The 17,698-nt window shown below is 42.5% G+C and overlaps 1 protein-coding gene across 5 annotated transcripts in view; it reads left to right on the top strand.

Moving 5' to 3' along the window:
- The window catches only part of WARS2 (tryptophanyl tRNA synthetase 2, mitochondrial), a 52,355-nt gene extending 35,039 nt beyond the window's left edge, over positions 1-17,316 (top strand). For 3 of the 5 annotated variants that reach the window (XM_075437806.1, XM_075437833.1, XM_075437823.1), the window contains exons 3-7: positions 5,030-5,110; positions 6,769-6,854; positions 9,963-10,081; positions 12,151-12,572; positions 14,160-17,316. In XM_075437806.1, coding sequence (XP_075293921.1) covers positions 5,030-5,110; positions 6,769-6,854; positions 9,963-10,081; positions 12,151-12,572; positions 14,160-14,195 — 744 coding nt within the window. In that variant the 3' untranslated portion in view covers positions 14,196-17,316. Of the gene's footprint in view, positions 1-5,029; positions 5,111-6,768; positions 6,855-9,962; positions 10,082-12,150 lie in introns of all 5 variants that reach the window. The other 2 variants (XM_075437842.1, XM_075437815.1) reach the window with 1 other exon arrangement.
- Positions 17,317-17,698: the final 382 nt, after the last annotated feature.

Below are 17,698 nucleotides of genomic sequence, written 5' to 3'. Positions count from 1 at the left end.
TCAATGACTGCATTGCTTTTAAAGGGAATCCTTGTCAACACAAGTGCAACAGAGCACCATCTCCTCTCTATCCGTGACTAGAAGAAAGGAATGAGAAACCACTCTGAACCAGATGGTGATTCCTTCTAAATGAAATAGGGGTCTTGAGCCTAGTGTTTTCTACAAAGTTCAGTTTACTCTTTGTATCTTGCGTAAGGTACATTTAGTGCAACTTGCTGTGCTTTGCTTGTGCAGAGAAGATTGCAGGTCAAATAAGCATGAGAAAATTAAAAGAAAAAAAAAGAAAAAAAAAAACTGTGGGAAAGGCAGAAAGAAGGGAAAGAGAATCAACCTGGAATATTTCATATCTCTGTCTGCTGAGCTGTTGTCTTGAGGTCAGATACCTCTATACAACATAGAAAAACGAAATAGTCTAATGACTATTAGCTAGGGAATGACTACATTTAAAGTGTGACAACAAAGGAATTGCCATTAACAATGCTAGTAATTCTTTTTACTGCCTTCCATCTGGGTTGTTGTATCATGTTGCAAGCATGAAGCTTTGAATATCTTTGAGATGGTTAGCATGCTCTTCAATGTTGAGACCTGCCAATATTAAAAAGAGTGAATCAAACGTAAGCAAAGGAGCAGAACACAGATCACCTTTTTCTTTTGATGATCATCATGTATATAGCTAACTAACAACAGACAAAATGACAGGAAAGAAATTAAAGAACAGCGTATGCATCAGCAATGCAAGCCTTTTTTACTAATCCAAAAATCAATATTTGAAATGCCAAAGCTGAAGAGTATACATAAAGAAGCTAAACATTAATTCTTCTAACAGAGGTTGTTGCACAGCACATTTCTTGTCTCCGCCTATTGAAAGTCTTCCACCGTCACCAGAATCTCCCCAGAATGTTAAATGAAGAGTTTGTTGTATGAGCTTAAATGGGATCTTCTTTTCTCTCGTTTCTTTTCAAACCACCCTTGTAGCACAGGATATGCAAAGGTCTGATCCTTCTTTTTCACCTGCTGATCAGTATTATTTTTGATAGGATTGCAGAACTGAAGGACCAATTAAGTCTTGCAGGAGGGAGCTGGAGGCGCCTGAGGTATCAGGTGCCAACAAGAAAATAGCCATGAAACACCTCAAGGGAAAAAAGGGGTGCTCTGCTATGAAGGTAATGAGGCCAACAGCCTCTACACAAACGCACACAGCATGGGAAACAAACAGGAGGAGTTGGAAGCAATCGTGCTGCTGGAAAGCTATGACCTGATTGCCATCACGGAAACTTGGTGGGATGAATCCCATGACTGGAATGTAGCTCTTGATGGCTACAGGCTGTTCAGAAGGGACAGGCGAGGAAGGAGGGGCAGGGGCATTGCCCTTTACATCAAGAAAACATTACAGAGTGAAGAGCTGTCCCTGAAGAATAACCACGAGCAGGTCGAAAGCTTATGGGTAAGAATCAGAGAGAGAGGCAACAAAGGGAACCTAGTGGTTGGTGTCTACTACAGGCTGCCAGATCAAGAGGAGCTGACAGACGAAGCGTTCTTCCTCCAACTCCAGGAGGCTTCGCGCTCGCAGGCTCTCATCCTACTTGGGGACTTCAACCACCCCGACATCTGCTGGAAAAGCAACACGGCAAGCTGTAGGCAATCCAGCAGGTTCCTAGAATGCATTGAGGACAACTTCTTAAGCCAGGTAATAAGCACTCCTACCCGAGGGGATGCGATACTAGACCTGGTGGTCACCAATGCGAGTGAGCTCGTTGGGGATGTCAAGATCGGAGGCAGCCTGGGCTGCAATGACCTCGCGCTGGTGGAACTAACGCTGCTGAGGGAAATGGGAATAACGAAGAGCGTAGTCAGGACCCTAAATTTTAGGAGGGCAAATTTCCAGCTCTTCAAGGAGATAGTCAGAAGGACTCCCTGGGAAACGGTCCTTAGGGACAGGGGAACAGAGCTCTCGATCCCCAAGTGTAAGAAGTCAGGCAGAGAAGGGAAGAGACTGGCATGGCTGAGACAAGAGATGCTGGTCAAACTAAGGAAGAAGAGGGAACTGCACAGGCAGTGGAAGCAGGGACTGGCTTCCTGGGAAGCTGCCCGGTTGTGTAGGGATGGGGTCAGGAAGGCCAAGGCACAGCTGGAGCTGAACTTGGCAAGGGATGCGAAAAATAACAAGAAGGGCTTCTACAGGTATGTCAGCCGGAAAAAGATGGTCAAAGAAAATGTACCCCCACTCATGAGCGAGACCGGAAAACTGGTAACAGCAGATGAGGAGAAAGCTGAGGTACTCAACAACTTTTTTGCTTCAGTCTTCACCGGCAGCCTCTCTCCTCACCCCTCCCAAGTCGATGGATGGCATGAAGGAGACCAGGAGGGTAAAATCCCTCCAGCTGTAAGTGAAGACCAGGTTCGGGACCTCCTGAGGAACCTAAATGTACAGAAGTCCATGGGACCTGATGAGATGCATCCCAGAGTCCTGAGGGAACTGGCTGATGTAGTTGCCAAGCCACTCTCCATGATATTTGAATAGTCGTGGCAGTCAGGGGAAGTCCCCAGTGACTGGAAAAATGGAAACATTGTGCCCCTTTTCAAAAAGGGTAGAAAGGAAGACCCTGGGAACTACCGATGTGCCAGCCTCACCTCTGTGCCTGGGAAGATCATGGAACAGATCCTCCTAGAATATATGCTAAGGCGCATAGAGGCCAGGGAGGTGATTCGAGACAGCCAGCATGGCTTCACCAAGGGCAAGTCCTGCCTGACCAACCTAGTGGCTTTCTATGATGGTGTAACAACAAGAGTGGACGAGGGAAAACCAATGGACGTCATCTATCTGGATTTTTGTAAAGCCTTTGACACGGTCCCCCACAACATCCTTCTCTCTAAATTGGAGAGCCATGGATTTGATGGGGGGACCATTCGGTGGATAAGGAATTGGTTGGATAGTCGCAGCCAAAGGGTCGTGGTCAATGGCTCGATGTCCAGATGGAGACCAGTGATGAGTGGAGTCCCTCACGGGTCCGTACTGGGACCAGTGCTGTTCAATATTTTTATCAATGACATGGACAGCGACATCGAGTGTACCCTCAGCAAGTTTGCAGATGACACCAAGCTGAGTGGTACGGTTGAGACACCAGAAGGACAGGATGCCATCCAGAGGGACCTGGACAAGCTGGAGAGGTGGGCCTGTGTGAACCTCATGAGGTTCAACACGACCAAGTGCAAGGTCCTACACCTGGGTCGGGGTAATCCCCGCTATCAATACAGGCTGGGGGATGAAAGGATCGAGAGCAGCTCTGCTGAGAGGGACCTGGGGGTACTGATAGACGAAAGGCTGGACATGAGCCAGCAATGTGCGCTGGCAGCCCAGAGGGCCAACCGTGTCCTGGGCTGCATCAGGAGAAGCGTGGCCAGCAGGTCGAGAGAGGTGATTCTGCCCCTCTACTCTGCTCTGGTGAGACCTCACCTGGAGTACTGCATTCAGCTCTGGAGCCCTCAGCACAAGAACTGTTGGAACATGGAACTGTTGGAGCGGGTCCAAAGGAGGGCTACAAAAATGATCCGAGGGCTGGAGCACCTCTCCTATGAGGACAGGCTGAGAGAGTTGGGCTTGTTCAGCCTGGAGAAGAGAAGGCTGCAGGGAGACCTGATTGCAGCCTTTCAGTATTTAAAGGGAGCCTATAGGAAAGATGGGGACAATCTTTTTAGTAGAGACAGCAGTGACAGGATGAGGGGTAATGGTTTTAAACTAAAACAGGGTAGGTTTAGGCTGGATATAAGGAAGAAATTCTTTACAATGAGGGTTGTGAAACACTGGAACGGGTTGCCCAGAGAGGTAGTGGAGGCCCCATCCCTGGAAACATTCAAGACCAGGTTGGACAGGGCTCTGAGCAACCTGATCTAGTTAGTGGTGTCCCTGCTCGCTGTGGGGGGGTTGGACTAGATGACCTCTAGGGGTCCCTTCCAACCCAAAACTTTCTATGATTCTATGATTCTATTAAGACACAATTCAGGCTGGACTGTAGTTTGACTTCAGCTGTTATCCCTGTTTTGCAGACAGGTCAGGGTCATTAAGACCTGTTGGTGTACCCAAAGCCCTGACAAGCCTCACCTGGACCCTTCACCCATGCACTTCCTGCCCAATGCTGCAGGAGCTCCACTTAAGCTCAGGCTCCCAGTCTTCACCTGAGGTATGTCACAGTGTGCTCAACCCTATCCCTGCTGCCCCAATTTTCTCGCTGGGCTTCCTGGATTGACCTCAGAAGTTACAAGTTACCTTGCTATGTCTGGTGATCACCAGACTGTCACCGTCACCACCCCTGCCCTGGTTAAATACTGCAGGACATTGTCCTGGTCAGGGAGGTAACTGTTACTGCTTGTCTGTAGCCAGGGCCTCATGGAGCAGCCCAGCACTTCTTGTTTCCTGTCTATTAGCTCAGGCTTCTGTGAAGGACCTGCAGTTATTATACTGCCAGACATACTGCAGTGTAGTGTAGCTCAGGCAAGGACTAGGGGCAGTCTGGCCTGAGTTTAAATGGGGCTCCTGGGGCCATGGGCAGAGGGTATGGGTGGAGGGCTCAGGTGAGGCTGGTGAGGACAGTTAAGGGAAATTAGTCCATTCAGGGCCCTGCTGCAGAAGAAGTGAAGTCTGGGTATCTTATTGGCACAGGAAATATGAAAGGCAAAGAGTTTTTATAACTATTAATATATTATGTCAAAGTGTGAGGAGACTGTGGCACAGTGGCCAGCAGTTGGTTAGTTTACATGTGTGTTCAATGCTGTTATTGCTAAAGCATTTTTTTTTTCTTTTTTAGAATAGGAGTGGATGAGATCAAGAACCTTGCTATGCTGCTTGAGTGTAGTGCATTCAATCTATGAGATGTCCAAAACTTTCCATTAGTTTGTCCTTTGACCTTACTGAAAAAATAGTACACAAAACCAAATGGTTTTCTGATCTCTGATACTATTAATGTGTATTGATTTTGAAAAAATATGCATATAAATGCAGAAGATTAAACAGATTCTGACTTTGTGCTTCCAGGTTCCTGAGCATGCAGAACTTGCCTGGGTTCTTGGGTGCTTAACTAACATGCCACGTCTGCTACGCTTGCCCCAGTGGAAGGTATGGACAGTTTCGTAAGTGGAAATTAAATGTATGGGAATTCAGTAGAACTGCTGTCCTTGAAATACTTGTTCTCTGTGAAGTACCAACTGCACCTTGGTTATCCTTGCTTTAGGTTTAAGAATTCTCTAGTCCTGTGGTGGAAGGAGGAAAATGTGTCTTTCCATATCTGTTGCTCTCAGTGAACGTTTTTCTGCTGGAAGCTACAGGATAATATTTTTGGCAGAGACTTGCAGAAACTGTAGTAAATAGGAAGGTTGTTTAGTGTCGTTAAACTGATTTTGCTAGAATGCTTGGAGTTATTTCAATGCTTATTCGATAATGCAAAACAACTACAAGATATTGCAGTGGAAACCTTGAGCCTTGCTGATTAAGGAGTTCCATAAGAAGAGGAGTATAGAAATTATAAGTATTAACAATGTGCTGAATGATAAAGTTAATGCACCTTAAATGTTTGCCCTTACAAGTTTCAAGTGTTCATCTTCTTAGTCTTGGTACGGCATCATGATGACTGCATCAACTGAATGCTTGCATTTAATTGCCATATATTGTATTTTGGCATTTAGTAAGCAGAAAAAACAAAAAGCAGGAGAGAGAAGTATCAAAAAAGGAGAAAAAAAAAAATCTTAAGAGCGGTTTGGCTTGCAGAGTTCAGAGCAGTCTTAAATACCTCCAGATGTTTTCTTTTTTACTGTTTTTCTTCTTAATTAAATAAAAACAGTAAAACTTAAATACAGCAACTAGCGTTAATGCATGGCATAGATTAAAGCCAACCGTTTCAAACCTGAGGTTCTAAAGTTAAGCTCTTAAATCCAACTTTGACTGGATTGACTTTCCAGATCTACAGATAGGTGTTACAGGTGCTAGGCTTTGCAAATTAGGACTTCTGAACCCTAGGCACTTAGAGATGTAGGCGGAAGACAGTATCTGTATGAGAGGGTGAGAAAAATCTAAAGATATTTTAATAGTCTGAATGAAATAATTCAAATTTTAAGGATTTTAGAGTATTTAACTGTTGTTAAAGCAAAAAGTAGATAAGGCATTGCTTGAACAGAATGAGTATCTGTAGCCTGGCTACCTTGGTTTAAATGATCCGTATCCTGGAGGGGTAAAGGACTTCAGGACAGTTGGTGGTTGTTGGGAGCAGTGTGAACTAAAGTAGAGAAGGCTGGACTCAGCCTCTGTAGTTCTGGGTCCGCCTCCTAGCTGTTACTGTCTGTCCTGGTGACTGTGTGTGATCGCCGTCTTGATCTCTTTTCTGTGAAACACAGGTATTAATGACTTTTTATGTCTTACTATAAAGTGTTTCAAAAATTTGCTGCTGAAAATGCTATTTAAAAAGTAGGTGTTATCAATAGTAAATGTAATAACCTATACTGATTCTTTATATTTTTGATCATTTTTGTTAGTAAGATTACAAACAGAAAGAAAATACAAGCCTCCTCATTACAATATCGGAACAGTGCAGAGAAATTTATAAATATAGGACATAAAATGGGATATGCGTATTCACAAAGCATGAATTTTACATGGCACGTTTTTCTCTAGGGAATACAATAAGTTACTCAAATTAGTCGGAATTCCAATTAATTAAAATCAGAGACTTTGATACTGTTAGCCAAAAGGGTGATTTCTTTCTGTTTTTCTTTTGCAAACAGATGAAGCGTGCCAGCCAGAATAATGACGGAACTGTTGGTTTGTTGACTTACCCTGTGCTTCAAGCAGCAGATATTTTGCTGTACAAGTAAGAGGCAGAATGGGAGCCCATGGGCAATGTCTGTTCAGCTGCATTAGAATGAATGTTCGTCAGGTCAACACGCTAACTTATTAAGTGGGGGAGCTGGGTGTGATTAGATAAGAAGACTGGAAATGGATGACAGCTTTTTACTTCTCAAGCGGCTGGTTGAAATCTAGCCTGGTTTGAAAGCAACTGACAGGCTGTAAAGAGAAAAAGCTGGTCACTTCAGGCTAATTCTTAGGGAATTATAACACATTGGTGTTTAATTTTACATATTGCATATTCACATGCATACTTTTTTAAAAGTAGTTATACTTTATGCAGTGCACTGTACAGCTATTTAAACTGGCTGTATGTAGTATACCCATATTAGTGTGGGATTCTGAGTAGGCCTGTTGATACTGATGATAAAGTGAATAATTTACTGCACCTTGTGGTACCTCAGCTAGTTCAGTTTTCTTTGTGGTGTATGATGTGCTGCAATGGAAATACACCCTAATGAGGGATTGGTGACTAAGCGTGTCTATGTTTGTAGCCTAGCTGGTAGAACTTGTAGTGCATTCTCGTGACTGGTTGTATTTCATAATATGTTTTAAACTGTCTCAGTAAGTAAATGTTAGAGACAATGTGCTGTGTATTATTTTTATGTTCCGAGTGTATGTACTTTGTGGAATTGTTCTTAAGTGAAGGTGTGGATATTTGTTGGGACAGAGAAGTAATAGAGGGCTATGAGGACAGGGACTTTAGGAGGACAGAGTAACCAAAATGAGCCAGTTGTTAACCCAGAAAAATGTATCTAGAGATCCAAAGTGATCATTAGTAGGGAAAAACAGTAATGTTAGAAGACCAGTAGATGATATTTCTAATTCACTTGGATTTTAACTAAAAACAATGAGAAGCAAACAAAAGTCAGAATTAATTTGAACATGAAAATAATCTTCTAAGCAGCAAGTCCCGTTTGATTGTCAAGCAGTATTTAAGGGTGAAATTTAGACAACTTGATCAGAAATCACCCTGTTTTGATTGAGTTCAACCATGTATGTCGCTTCTATCTCTAATAAGATCGTGTGATTCATCATTCCATAGTGAAGCCTGTGGTTTGTTTGGTACCGTGTGTATTAACAGCAGGCTGTCCAGACAGAGCACAAAACAAGGAAGTGAAAGAGAAATGGTATCTCTTTGAAGAAATATGACATAATATCTTTAATAAGAAATGTTTTAATGTAAAAACATAATATAGGGAACAAGAATCAGGGGGGAAATGGAAACACAAGAAGGGAACGGCAGTGAAGAATTAAGAGCTGGGGGAGGGGTAGAAACAGTATTAATTCAGATGAACCAAGGATCAAAGAGGCAGGAAAATGCGAAGAAGGTAAATATATGACAGAAAGGAATAAAAAATAGCACCAGCACAGAAATATTTAAAAAAAAAACAGCAAGGAAAAAGGCAAAGTATCATGCAGAGGCATTTATAAAGACAATATGTTTTCTGTTTAGTGGCAAACTTGGTGAATATGGAACCATTTTGGCATATGGAAACGTTTCTTTTGACCTGCTTAAAGTATATTGATTATGGTAACGGATTTTCTTTCTGTTAGTTATAGACCAGTGTGATTTCCTATTGGCTACTGTAACTGTTTTTAGGTTGCCTTGCTGACTGTTTGGTGGGGAATAAAGGTGGACAAATTGATTCCTGCATGTCAGCCCAGTAATTCAGAATCGGAAGGAAGGAGTGTACCGTGTTGAACTGAAATTTTCTGGGAACTTAAAAGATGCATAGTGAACTTTCTTACACTGGAACATATCCAGAATTCAGAGCTGAATACCCCACAAGCCTTAGGAAAAAAGTCTGCTGGGGGAAGGGAGAGTAATCAAAAGCTGGCAAGACTTCAAGTCTGCCTCATCTGAAAGAATCATACATTAGCAAGTATGATTAACTGTGGGAAAGTATCACCAGGGGAACTAATGGATTCTTCACCTCCTTGTGTCCTCTGATGCAGATTGTGTTTTCCCCCAGAAGTCCATTCAGGCTCCTGAGTTCAATAGAGAAGATCAAATTATTTTTTTGATCTTAACAGTTCTAATTTTTGAGTGATAACACTTGTGGCAATAGAGACACTGGCCTACATGATATTTATGTGACAGTGACCCATGAGGAAGAACTGCCCTCTTCACCTGGTGCTCTTGTGTCCAGCTCTGGAGCCCTCAGCACAGGGAAGACGTGCAGCTGTGGGAGCGGGTCCAGAAGAGGGACACAAAAATGACCAGAAAGACGGAACATCTCTCCTATGAGGAAAAACTGAGAGAGTTGGGGTTGTTCAGCCTGGAGAAGAGGAGGCTGTGGGGAGACCTTACTGCAGCCTTTCAGTACTTAAAGGGGGCTTATAAGAAAGATGGGGAAGCAGGGCCTGTTGTGATAGGACAAGGGGTAACAGTTTTAAACTAAGGGAGGGTAGATTTAGACTAGCTGTAAGGAAGAAATTTTTTACAGTGAGGGTGGTGAAACACTGGCGCAGGTTGCCCAGAGAAGCTGTAGTTGCCCCATCCCTGGAAACATTCAAGGTGAGGTTGGACGGGGCTCTGAGCAACCTGATTAGTTGAAGATGTCCCTGCTCGTTGCAGGAGAGGTTGGGCTAGATGACCTGTAAAGGTCCCTTACAACCCAAACTGTTCTATGGTTCTGTAACAGTAATGTTTTCTTGAGACTTGACACGGCAAGGTGCTTGCACATTATGCCTTGCAGATCTTTCTTACTTTGTTCACACACTGTAACACATGCTCTTTGATCTTTAGAGACACAGCAGGAGATACTACAAGAACTTTTCTTCAAGCCAAGTTTAATGATTTGCTCTTATTGATATCTTTACTGTATATCTTTTTGTGAAGGGCTATTTTTGCCCTTGGAGGTGTGCTTCAGTTCAGCACAAAAAGCAGACTCATCCTGGGATATAGTCGGTTTGGGATCTTCTTCGTGTAGCACCTGTATCTAACTGGGACTGGGTGTTTGACTCAGTCTGGCCCTCAGTCGTGGCAAAAGCTGTGACAGTCTTGAGTAATATTTCAGCAGAACTAGAGAGCTTTGTTGAGTTTCCTGTATCTGTCTTTTATTAAAAGGTCGACACATGTTCCTGTTGGAGAAGATCAAGTCCTGCACCTGGAACTAGCCCAAGATATAGCACAACATTTCAACAAGAAATATGGAGATTTCTTTCCTGTGCCCAAAGCCATTTTAAGTGAGCTGGTCTTGGTTTTGGTTGGTTTTTTTTTTTCCTTCCCCTTAACTGCACTTCAAGGTTGAAGATGGATTTAAATATTGTGGAAAAAAAGGGACCAAGAAAAGGGAGCAAACTGATGCAAAGGGAGTAGAAAATTAAAAACTGACAAGAGACTAGAGGCTGTGAAATTGAACTCCCAAGATAGGCATAAAGCTTTACAAATCCCCAGTAGAGGAATGTATGTGACATCTAGTATTCTAGTCCAGGGGCCAGATGCACTCTGCTGCTGCCAGTCAGCCTTGCTCTTGAGAAGTATTGGACCTTTTAAAAGCAGGGTCTCTGCTCTGCGTTGCTGGTTCACGAGGCTCGTAAGCAACGAGACAAGAGACCTCTAGCAAGCAGAATGCTTCAGTGTCTGAGTGTTAGATGTTTACATTAAGCACGCTAAACAGCTTGTAGGTTTATTGGTACAGTGCTCAAAAATATTTTAAGTGTGTTTAATACATATTTGCATATTTCAGTAAGTGTCTCTTACAGAGCTTAGACATTCCAGTTTTGATCTTAGACTTGGGGAGACTTACGAGGAAAATCTTCTCAGCCATTTTTGAGCTATAAGGTCATAGGCCGGGGGGTGAGGAGGAGTCAGATGGCGCAAATGGCATGTTTGTTAAGAAACGTGAAGAATTGGGCAAGGAAGAAGCACTGCATCTTTGTTGTAAGTAATGTAGAGGAATGCACAGCAGAGACCTTCGCCCCCAAAAGGGCAAGGAGCTCTCACCTTAGAAAAGACAGGCAGTAATAAACCTTTCTCAGTTTTCAAGCCTCAGTTACAAAAATGGTGTTAGACCCAGAGTGGAGCTTAGAGAATACAAGGCATTGCAAGCTGTGCAGTTTCTAGTGTACAATTAAATAGTAAGCGCTGTGATGAGGAGCTGAATGTAGCCTGTGATGCAGATGAGACTGTTTCCCAGGAAATAAAAAGCTCAATTTGAAAAACAAAACAAGAAATTTTCACTTTCCTTGTGAAAAGCGTACCTTTGTAAGTTCACAAGTACATGCAAACCAATGAAATATCCTAGATGAATGGAGGAGTTAGGGACCCATTCAGACTCACTAGGTGTAGCCAGTTAGATTACCTGGACTCCTTCAGATTTACAGGAAAGAGACGGGCTTTTCCGAAAGGTGATGCAGAATAGAGCACTTTGTAGGGCAGTCTGAATTGCACCCTGGAAAAATACTTCTCCTTTCACCGAGTACGTTGGCCATCTATGAGGAGTATGTGGGTAATATAGTTGGCTGTATTAGGTGTCTAAAGACAATTCATGTGAGTACTTTCTAGATCAGTGATACTTTGTGTATTCCATGAATGGATTTTCTCGGAGAAAGACTGAGACAGTTTGGGTTGATACTGTTAAAGAAAGTACTTTGCAATATTCCCTTAATGCTACTATTCTCTTTCATGTACTTGCATATATCTTAGTAGTTTTGTACAATACCCACACCTCTCTTATTTGAACAATTTTTTCCCTGTAATAGAGATGGTTAACGTTCAGTTAGGGAACTTTTAATAACTGTCTGTATTGATATTTAGGAGAATTACCAAGAGATTTTGGGTGGAAGAGTTTCCTAAAGCAAGGGTATTAACTATTCTGGAATTCTTCTTTACCAGTGGATTTAACCTGTTTCTCCACTGTTACAGAAGCTTTCGGTAATGTGCAGTCCGTGCTCTCTAGGCAACTTGTCCCTAGTGCCAGGAATACGAAGGAGGAGAGGGTTTTCAGGGAACGTTATCATGTAGCCACAGAAAATATTAGGAAATACCCCAGTAGAAGTTTCTGCTTGGTGAGGAAGGGACGAATGGAGCAGGTTTTAATTCAGTTTATGTGAGGAGAAAGGTGGCTGAGAAGGACAGGGAGGGCATAAGGACTAAATAGGAGCATATGCGATTGTGCTCACAACTCATTTTTAAGCAAAGATAAACAGAGAGCTTTGTCATGCTGCTGCAAAGTGTTCTTAGCAATTGTCATAAGAAACCATTGTCTATATGTGTTCGTAATTATTGCCTCTTTTTTTTATTTTCTGTTAAGGTACAACAAAGAAGATAAAATCCCTCAGAGATCCAACAGTGAAGATGTCCAAGTCAGACCCGCAGAAGTTAGCTACTGTTAACATAGCGGACAGTCCTGACGAAATAGTGCTGAAATTCCGCAAAGCTGTGACTGACTTTACCTCTGAGGTGACCTACGACCCAGCTGGTCGCCCTGGTGTCTCCAACCTGGTGTCCATTCATGCTGCAGTAACGGGGCTTAGCATCAAAGAAGTGCTGCAGCAATCTGCTGGTCTTGACACTGCTCACTACAAAATGGTGGTAGCAGAGTCAGTTATTCAAAAATTTGCACCTATCAGGAATGAAATCAAGAAACTCCAGGAAGACAAATCCCATCTGATAAAGGTTTTAGAGAATGGAGCAGAGAAAGCGAAAGAACTGGCTACCCCCATCTATCGAGAAGTAAGAAGATTGGTGGGTTTTCAGTAGAAACTGCTGAGTAGTTGCAAGGACTTTTGTTTCCTGGAATGGACTTTTTGTTATTTGTATGTTCTTAATCATTTTGGTTTGAAACAAAACCTTTTTTTCCTGGAAAATCCAAGTGGAACATTGAAGGTGTTTGCATTAAAAAATGTGCGCGAAGCCAGATATTTCCAGTGGGACCAGCACTGAGCTTGTTTGGATACTCAGAGGGAGGGTGGAATCAGTTACAATTCGCGAAGAAGTCCCGTAAAGGCAGAATATAAGGTTGCCCACATGAGGTTTGGGGTTTTTATGCTGACCACTGCAAGAAGCTGAGGTATAGGCGACGTGGTCAGAATCTAGCAGAAAGATTTTCAGTCTTCTCAAGAACATCCTTAGCTGTGCATGTGATCTTGTCACAGATGGACAACTCGTCTCACTGGTGGTTATTCAGCTTTGATACGGTGGTCGAATGTGTTATTGGATAACCAGAATAAAAGCACAGGCTTACAAATCAAAATGCTCAGGGTGATGAAGAGAGAACTTAACTACTCCCTATCATGTCTTCAAACTCAGTGTGATTTTGTGCCTGCATCTAGTTTGTGTGAAGTGAGTCAGCATGTCTTAGAGATATGACTGTCCATACCCTAAAACTCACTGTGACTGCTGTGCTAGGTGGCCTCTTTGATAATCATGCCAAAGAATCCAGCGAGTGGACTTGAATTTCACTTCTGCCACCTGTGCCATCCTGCTGGTCAGGTCTGAGGTATTTCAGTGAGAAATGACAAGTGCTTCAGCTGCTCCTATTCCACCTGCTGTTTGGTTTAATATGGAGCTCCAGGATTTTCAGTTCAGCATCAAGTCTAGGATTACATTAGAAAAGGTGCAGGGGAAGAGATGTAATCTCGTGTGAAAGAAATCTGAGGTTGAGAAATCAGAGAACTTTTTGCAGAATTTACAAAACTACTTGTTTAGAAAACTGTGCTGAGGTCAGAACCAAACTGAGATTAAATAGATCTTTGTGAAGTCTCACTACTAAGCCTCAAGAAAGCTCAGTGATGGGAGAATGGTTTCAGCCTCCGCTGATCTGAAGCCTCACAAGATGCTCAGAGCAGGACCCATGAACCGTGGCATTTCTTGAGGAATGTGTGGCAAAGGGGAATTGCCAAAGGGAGACACCCTCTTCCGAAGAGGGGGTAATAGTACATGTTAAAAGGTAATGAAAGCCCTGCTGGTCCTGTGCCACCATATTTAATTGTATCATTGCACTTAATGGTGGTGTGTTTGAAATTGCTATATCGTAATGTAAATTGATTTCATCCTGTACTCCAGCAGCTCATAACCATTATATTCCTATGGCATTTGTCACAAAGGATTGCAGTCCTACGTGACTGAGGTAGTAAAGCTGGAAGGGTTTCTATGTAGTGCAGTTGGTTGGTTGTTTGCTTGTTTTTTTTAAAAAAATTTATATTTAAATTTAGTTAATTATAGTGAGGTAATTCAGAAGGAATTATTTAATTTTGCAAAAAAAGAAGTTGTGGACTGAGTGTCTACGGATCTGTGTTGAGAGCTGTATTTATTTGTTAGGGATCTGAAGATGAGAACTGCCATGCAAGAACTTGATGATGACAAAGTTTTGAAAGTTAATCAAGACTAGAGGAGCAAAGTGGATGGAGACAGAATGATGGGAAACCAAACTTGGTGTAGACAAGTCCAAAAGGTAATGTCCTCTGGAAAGGAGTAGTGTATTCAAAAATAGTCCCTGGTTTCAAATTAGCTGTAGTGGATTAGGAAAGAGCACAGTTGTAGCTGTGCATGTTTAGGTAGTCTTACAAAACTTTTGTCAGTGTTTAACAACTACATTAGTCTGTGTGGGAACTGAGACAAAACAATAATGCACACAGTTACGGCTGCTTACTGACTTGGCATAAAGTGTTTGCTGTGACACTTTTTAACATGGGTTGATTTCTGCAAAGGTCCCACAAAAAGTTCCTTAAGAGAAGCTAAAACAGTGTTCATGGGGATACTGAAAATCTTTAACACTAGTGTATCTAGTTTCTAACTGTTGCTCTTTTTCACTAACAAAGATAGAAGCATATATTCGAAAGACAAATCATAGTTTCAAGGTGCCTTTACACTTCCGATGCTCAAATCACTTAAGGTTGGCATTCAACACACCTTCTTTTCAGTGAAAATGAAATAGGAGTATTCATATGTCTTCAATACAATTTATTAAAAAACTAAAGGGGAGGGGGTGACATCAACAGACAGTTCTGGCTCATTGCCCAAGCGGTTCTGAGCAGTCTTTCCAAAACAGTTAGATTTTTTCAAAAAATCACATAGGTGAAGCAGGACGAAAAGCTTCAAAAGAGCCCTTTCTTTGGGGTAGGCATTTAATACATCACAGATTTAGCAGTGTTTCAATCAAATTTACTATTCTCTCTCTTTTTAATTCATGAATAGACTGGGGGCTTCCCCTTCCCGTATCAGTCAAACAAGTCTTACTTGCCTGACCTATTTCCTTGAAGTAAGGAAAGACGTGTGATTTTTGTTCTTCAGGGAAGTTAAACTTCTGTAAAAAGAGTATGTTCACCTACTGGTTGTTGACTTAGTCTTTTTATTTTAGTAGCTCCTGGGGAGCAATTCTCAAAATAAAAGCTGCGTCTGCCCAGTGAAATAATCCGAATTCCACTAACAGCCGTGGTCATTAGAGTCCCCTAAGAGGAGACGACTGTAATGTAGATGTTTGCAGGTATGCTGGCTATTTCAGTTTTCTTAGAGCATAGCTTTTCTGGGAAGTTCACCAGCTTGGCATTCAGGTTAAGAGTCTAGCTGTACCTAGCCTGGCTGCCTCATTTCATTCCTTGAGCCATTTAAGTGGCATCTGGGAAGAGTTTGGCAGGAAGCTGAGCTTGAAGCAACATGTGCTCACTACTATCAGTAAAAGTTATTTGATGCCAAGCTGCTCTGATTTCTTTGCTCTTCTTCTACCTCTCCGTTTCCTCTTCAGAACATTTTTGTAAGCACGAGTATTATATGGTGTTCTGTGGCAGTGTTTAGTTTAACAAAGTGGTGCAGATGGGTTAGAGCAGCTTTTTAGGAAACAGCTGTTGGAGAAGGCTTGATGCTATGTATTTCAGAAGAATTTGTTTCATGCTGACTCTAGTCCTATGTGCTGGAACTTTTCTGTTTGTTACCATCTGGAGTACAGTAGGTGCACTCCTGAAATGCATTTGCGTGTGTGGTTTCATCCAGCTCATATTCCCTGAGACTTCTCTGTGATGCCTGCTGAAGCACAGTTAGTGGGGACAGTGGGGAGTTTCTGCAGAAGTGCACTCCTGATCCTAACCACAAGGCTAGTGTAGACATGCCCCGTGGTGCTGTGGAAGTCATTGTAGTATGGTGTTCTGGAATTGGGTGGAAAAGAGATGCAAGCGCGTCTTTCCTAGCTGAAGAGAGCTGAAAGGCGGAGAGGTATCCTTGCCCCATGCTGTGTTGCTCTTTGTTTCAGCTTCCTTTTCTTCAGCAATCCTTGTCCTCCAATAAGTGCAGTAATTTCTGTCTTGGTCTCAAAATCTCCTCCTTTCCCATTCCTGTGTGCTTAGTGCATTGGAGGTACATATGTACTGGTTGGGATCTGCAGTATCGGACCTAGTGTCTCCAGGTAACTGAAGAGATCCGTTTGCCTTTAGAGACAAACATCAGCTGCACAGTGAATAACTTACTAAGACCTAACTAAAACATTTAGACACTGCAGACATTTGTCTTTGTGACCAACGGTTCTTAGGAAGTCAGCTTACCACTTACCAGAAGATGCTGATAGTGAGTCTCAGTTCTGTGCTCCCAATTTAGAGCACAGAATTTACCAGGAATTTTACGTTCAATGTTTTCTTCAGCAGAGACTCCAGGTGATGACTGGCCTCATAAATTAACTCGGGCACTGCTCCAGAATCTGCGTACATACACGCTTCAAATAACTGGAGAGCATGTATATATGGTACATTATGCTGCAATTTGTTTGTAACTCTTAAAGATATGGTTGAAGTATACTTAGTTTTCAAACACCGTGGTCTGGATTCTCAGATTCTGCAGAAGGCCTTGTTCATAGTTCTGATGCAGTGTGTGTTTATCTACAAACAATTCAAGCAATACTCCTTGGCAGGGTTATGGTTGCCTCCATTCAAGGTTAGGGAGTTCGTATGAGTGAGCTGAAAGTTTAAGGAAGGACAGTGAAACGGTATGCTTGGGGACTGACCTGCATCTGAATGTTTTGGGATGATGGGTCATTAGAGCAAGTGTTTTCTTATCCTTGGTTAGGGCAGTCGTGATCCTGAGAACAGTACAGCGGTAAATACTGTTGATGAAAGCCTTTACGTGAGCTTATGTGGGAACTCTGTATCTGACTTGTTGAGAAGTGTACTATAACATGAAACTTTCACTTTTCTGGTCTCTGCAGTTTGCTAGATGATGGTGTCAGCAGAAATGTCTTTGGAAACGATTAGCCAAAGCCAAATCTAGTCCTCAGATCCAAAGCCTTTGGATGTTTTCCCGAAATGGGGATTTCCCAAAGCAGCTTGCTTTTGATAAGCTACAATACCAATTGCAGCAGTTGCTGTAGGATCAGTAAGAGTCAGAGGTCCGTTCTGAATGACTCATTCATATTTTGAATTACTGCTCTGATGCATGTTCTACTTACCCATATGGCTCAAGGATCAAGACAAAACTCAGAGAGGGTCTGTGTGTGGTTCTGGTAACAGCAACAGTATGGACTCGGGTGGGCTTGAGTCTAGAATCTAATGAGCATGCTCTTTCAGTGGTCCGGCTTGGTTAGATTTGTGTTCAGAACAATGGATGGATCTTTCCTCTGTACTAATATCTCTGTATTTGAGTTTCTGGGTGCTGCCTGCCTGTTTGTTTATGACTGATTGCTTCACAGAGAGAAATAGTCTAGCGTGCTAGCATAGGAAGTCTAGTGGAAGAGGTTTTCTGTTCAGGAAAGATGTTACCCGTTCTTGTCAGCAAAGCAAAAACTCTTTCTGCTGTATTGGAATAGCTAATTTCCTTTAAATGATTTGATCTTTTGTGTTTGTGATTGGTTCTTTTAGCTCACTAGGTTGTGAGAGAAG

The sequence above is a fragment of the Opisthocomus hoazin genome, chromosome 1 (genome assembly GCF_030867145.1).
Source record: "Opisthocomus hoazin isolate bOpiHoa1 chromosome 1, bOpiHoa1.hap1, whole genome shotgun sequence".
NCBI classification, from domain to species: domain Eukaryota; kingdom Metazoa; phylum Chordata; class Aves; order Opisthocomiformes; family Opisthocomidae; genus Opisthocomus; species Opisthocomus hoazin.
Note: the sequence above shows the minus strand (reverse complement) of the source record. Positions and strands in the feature narration are given on the sequence as shown.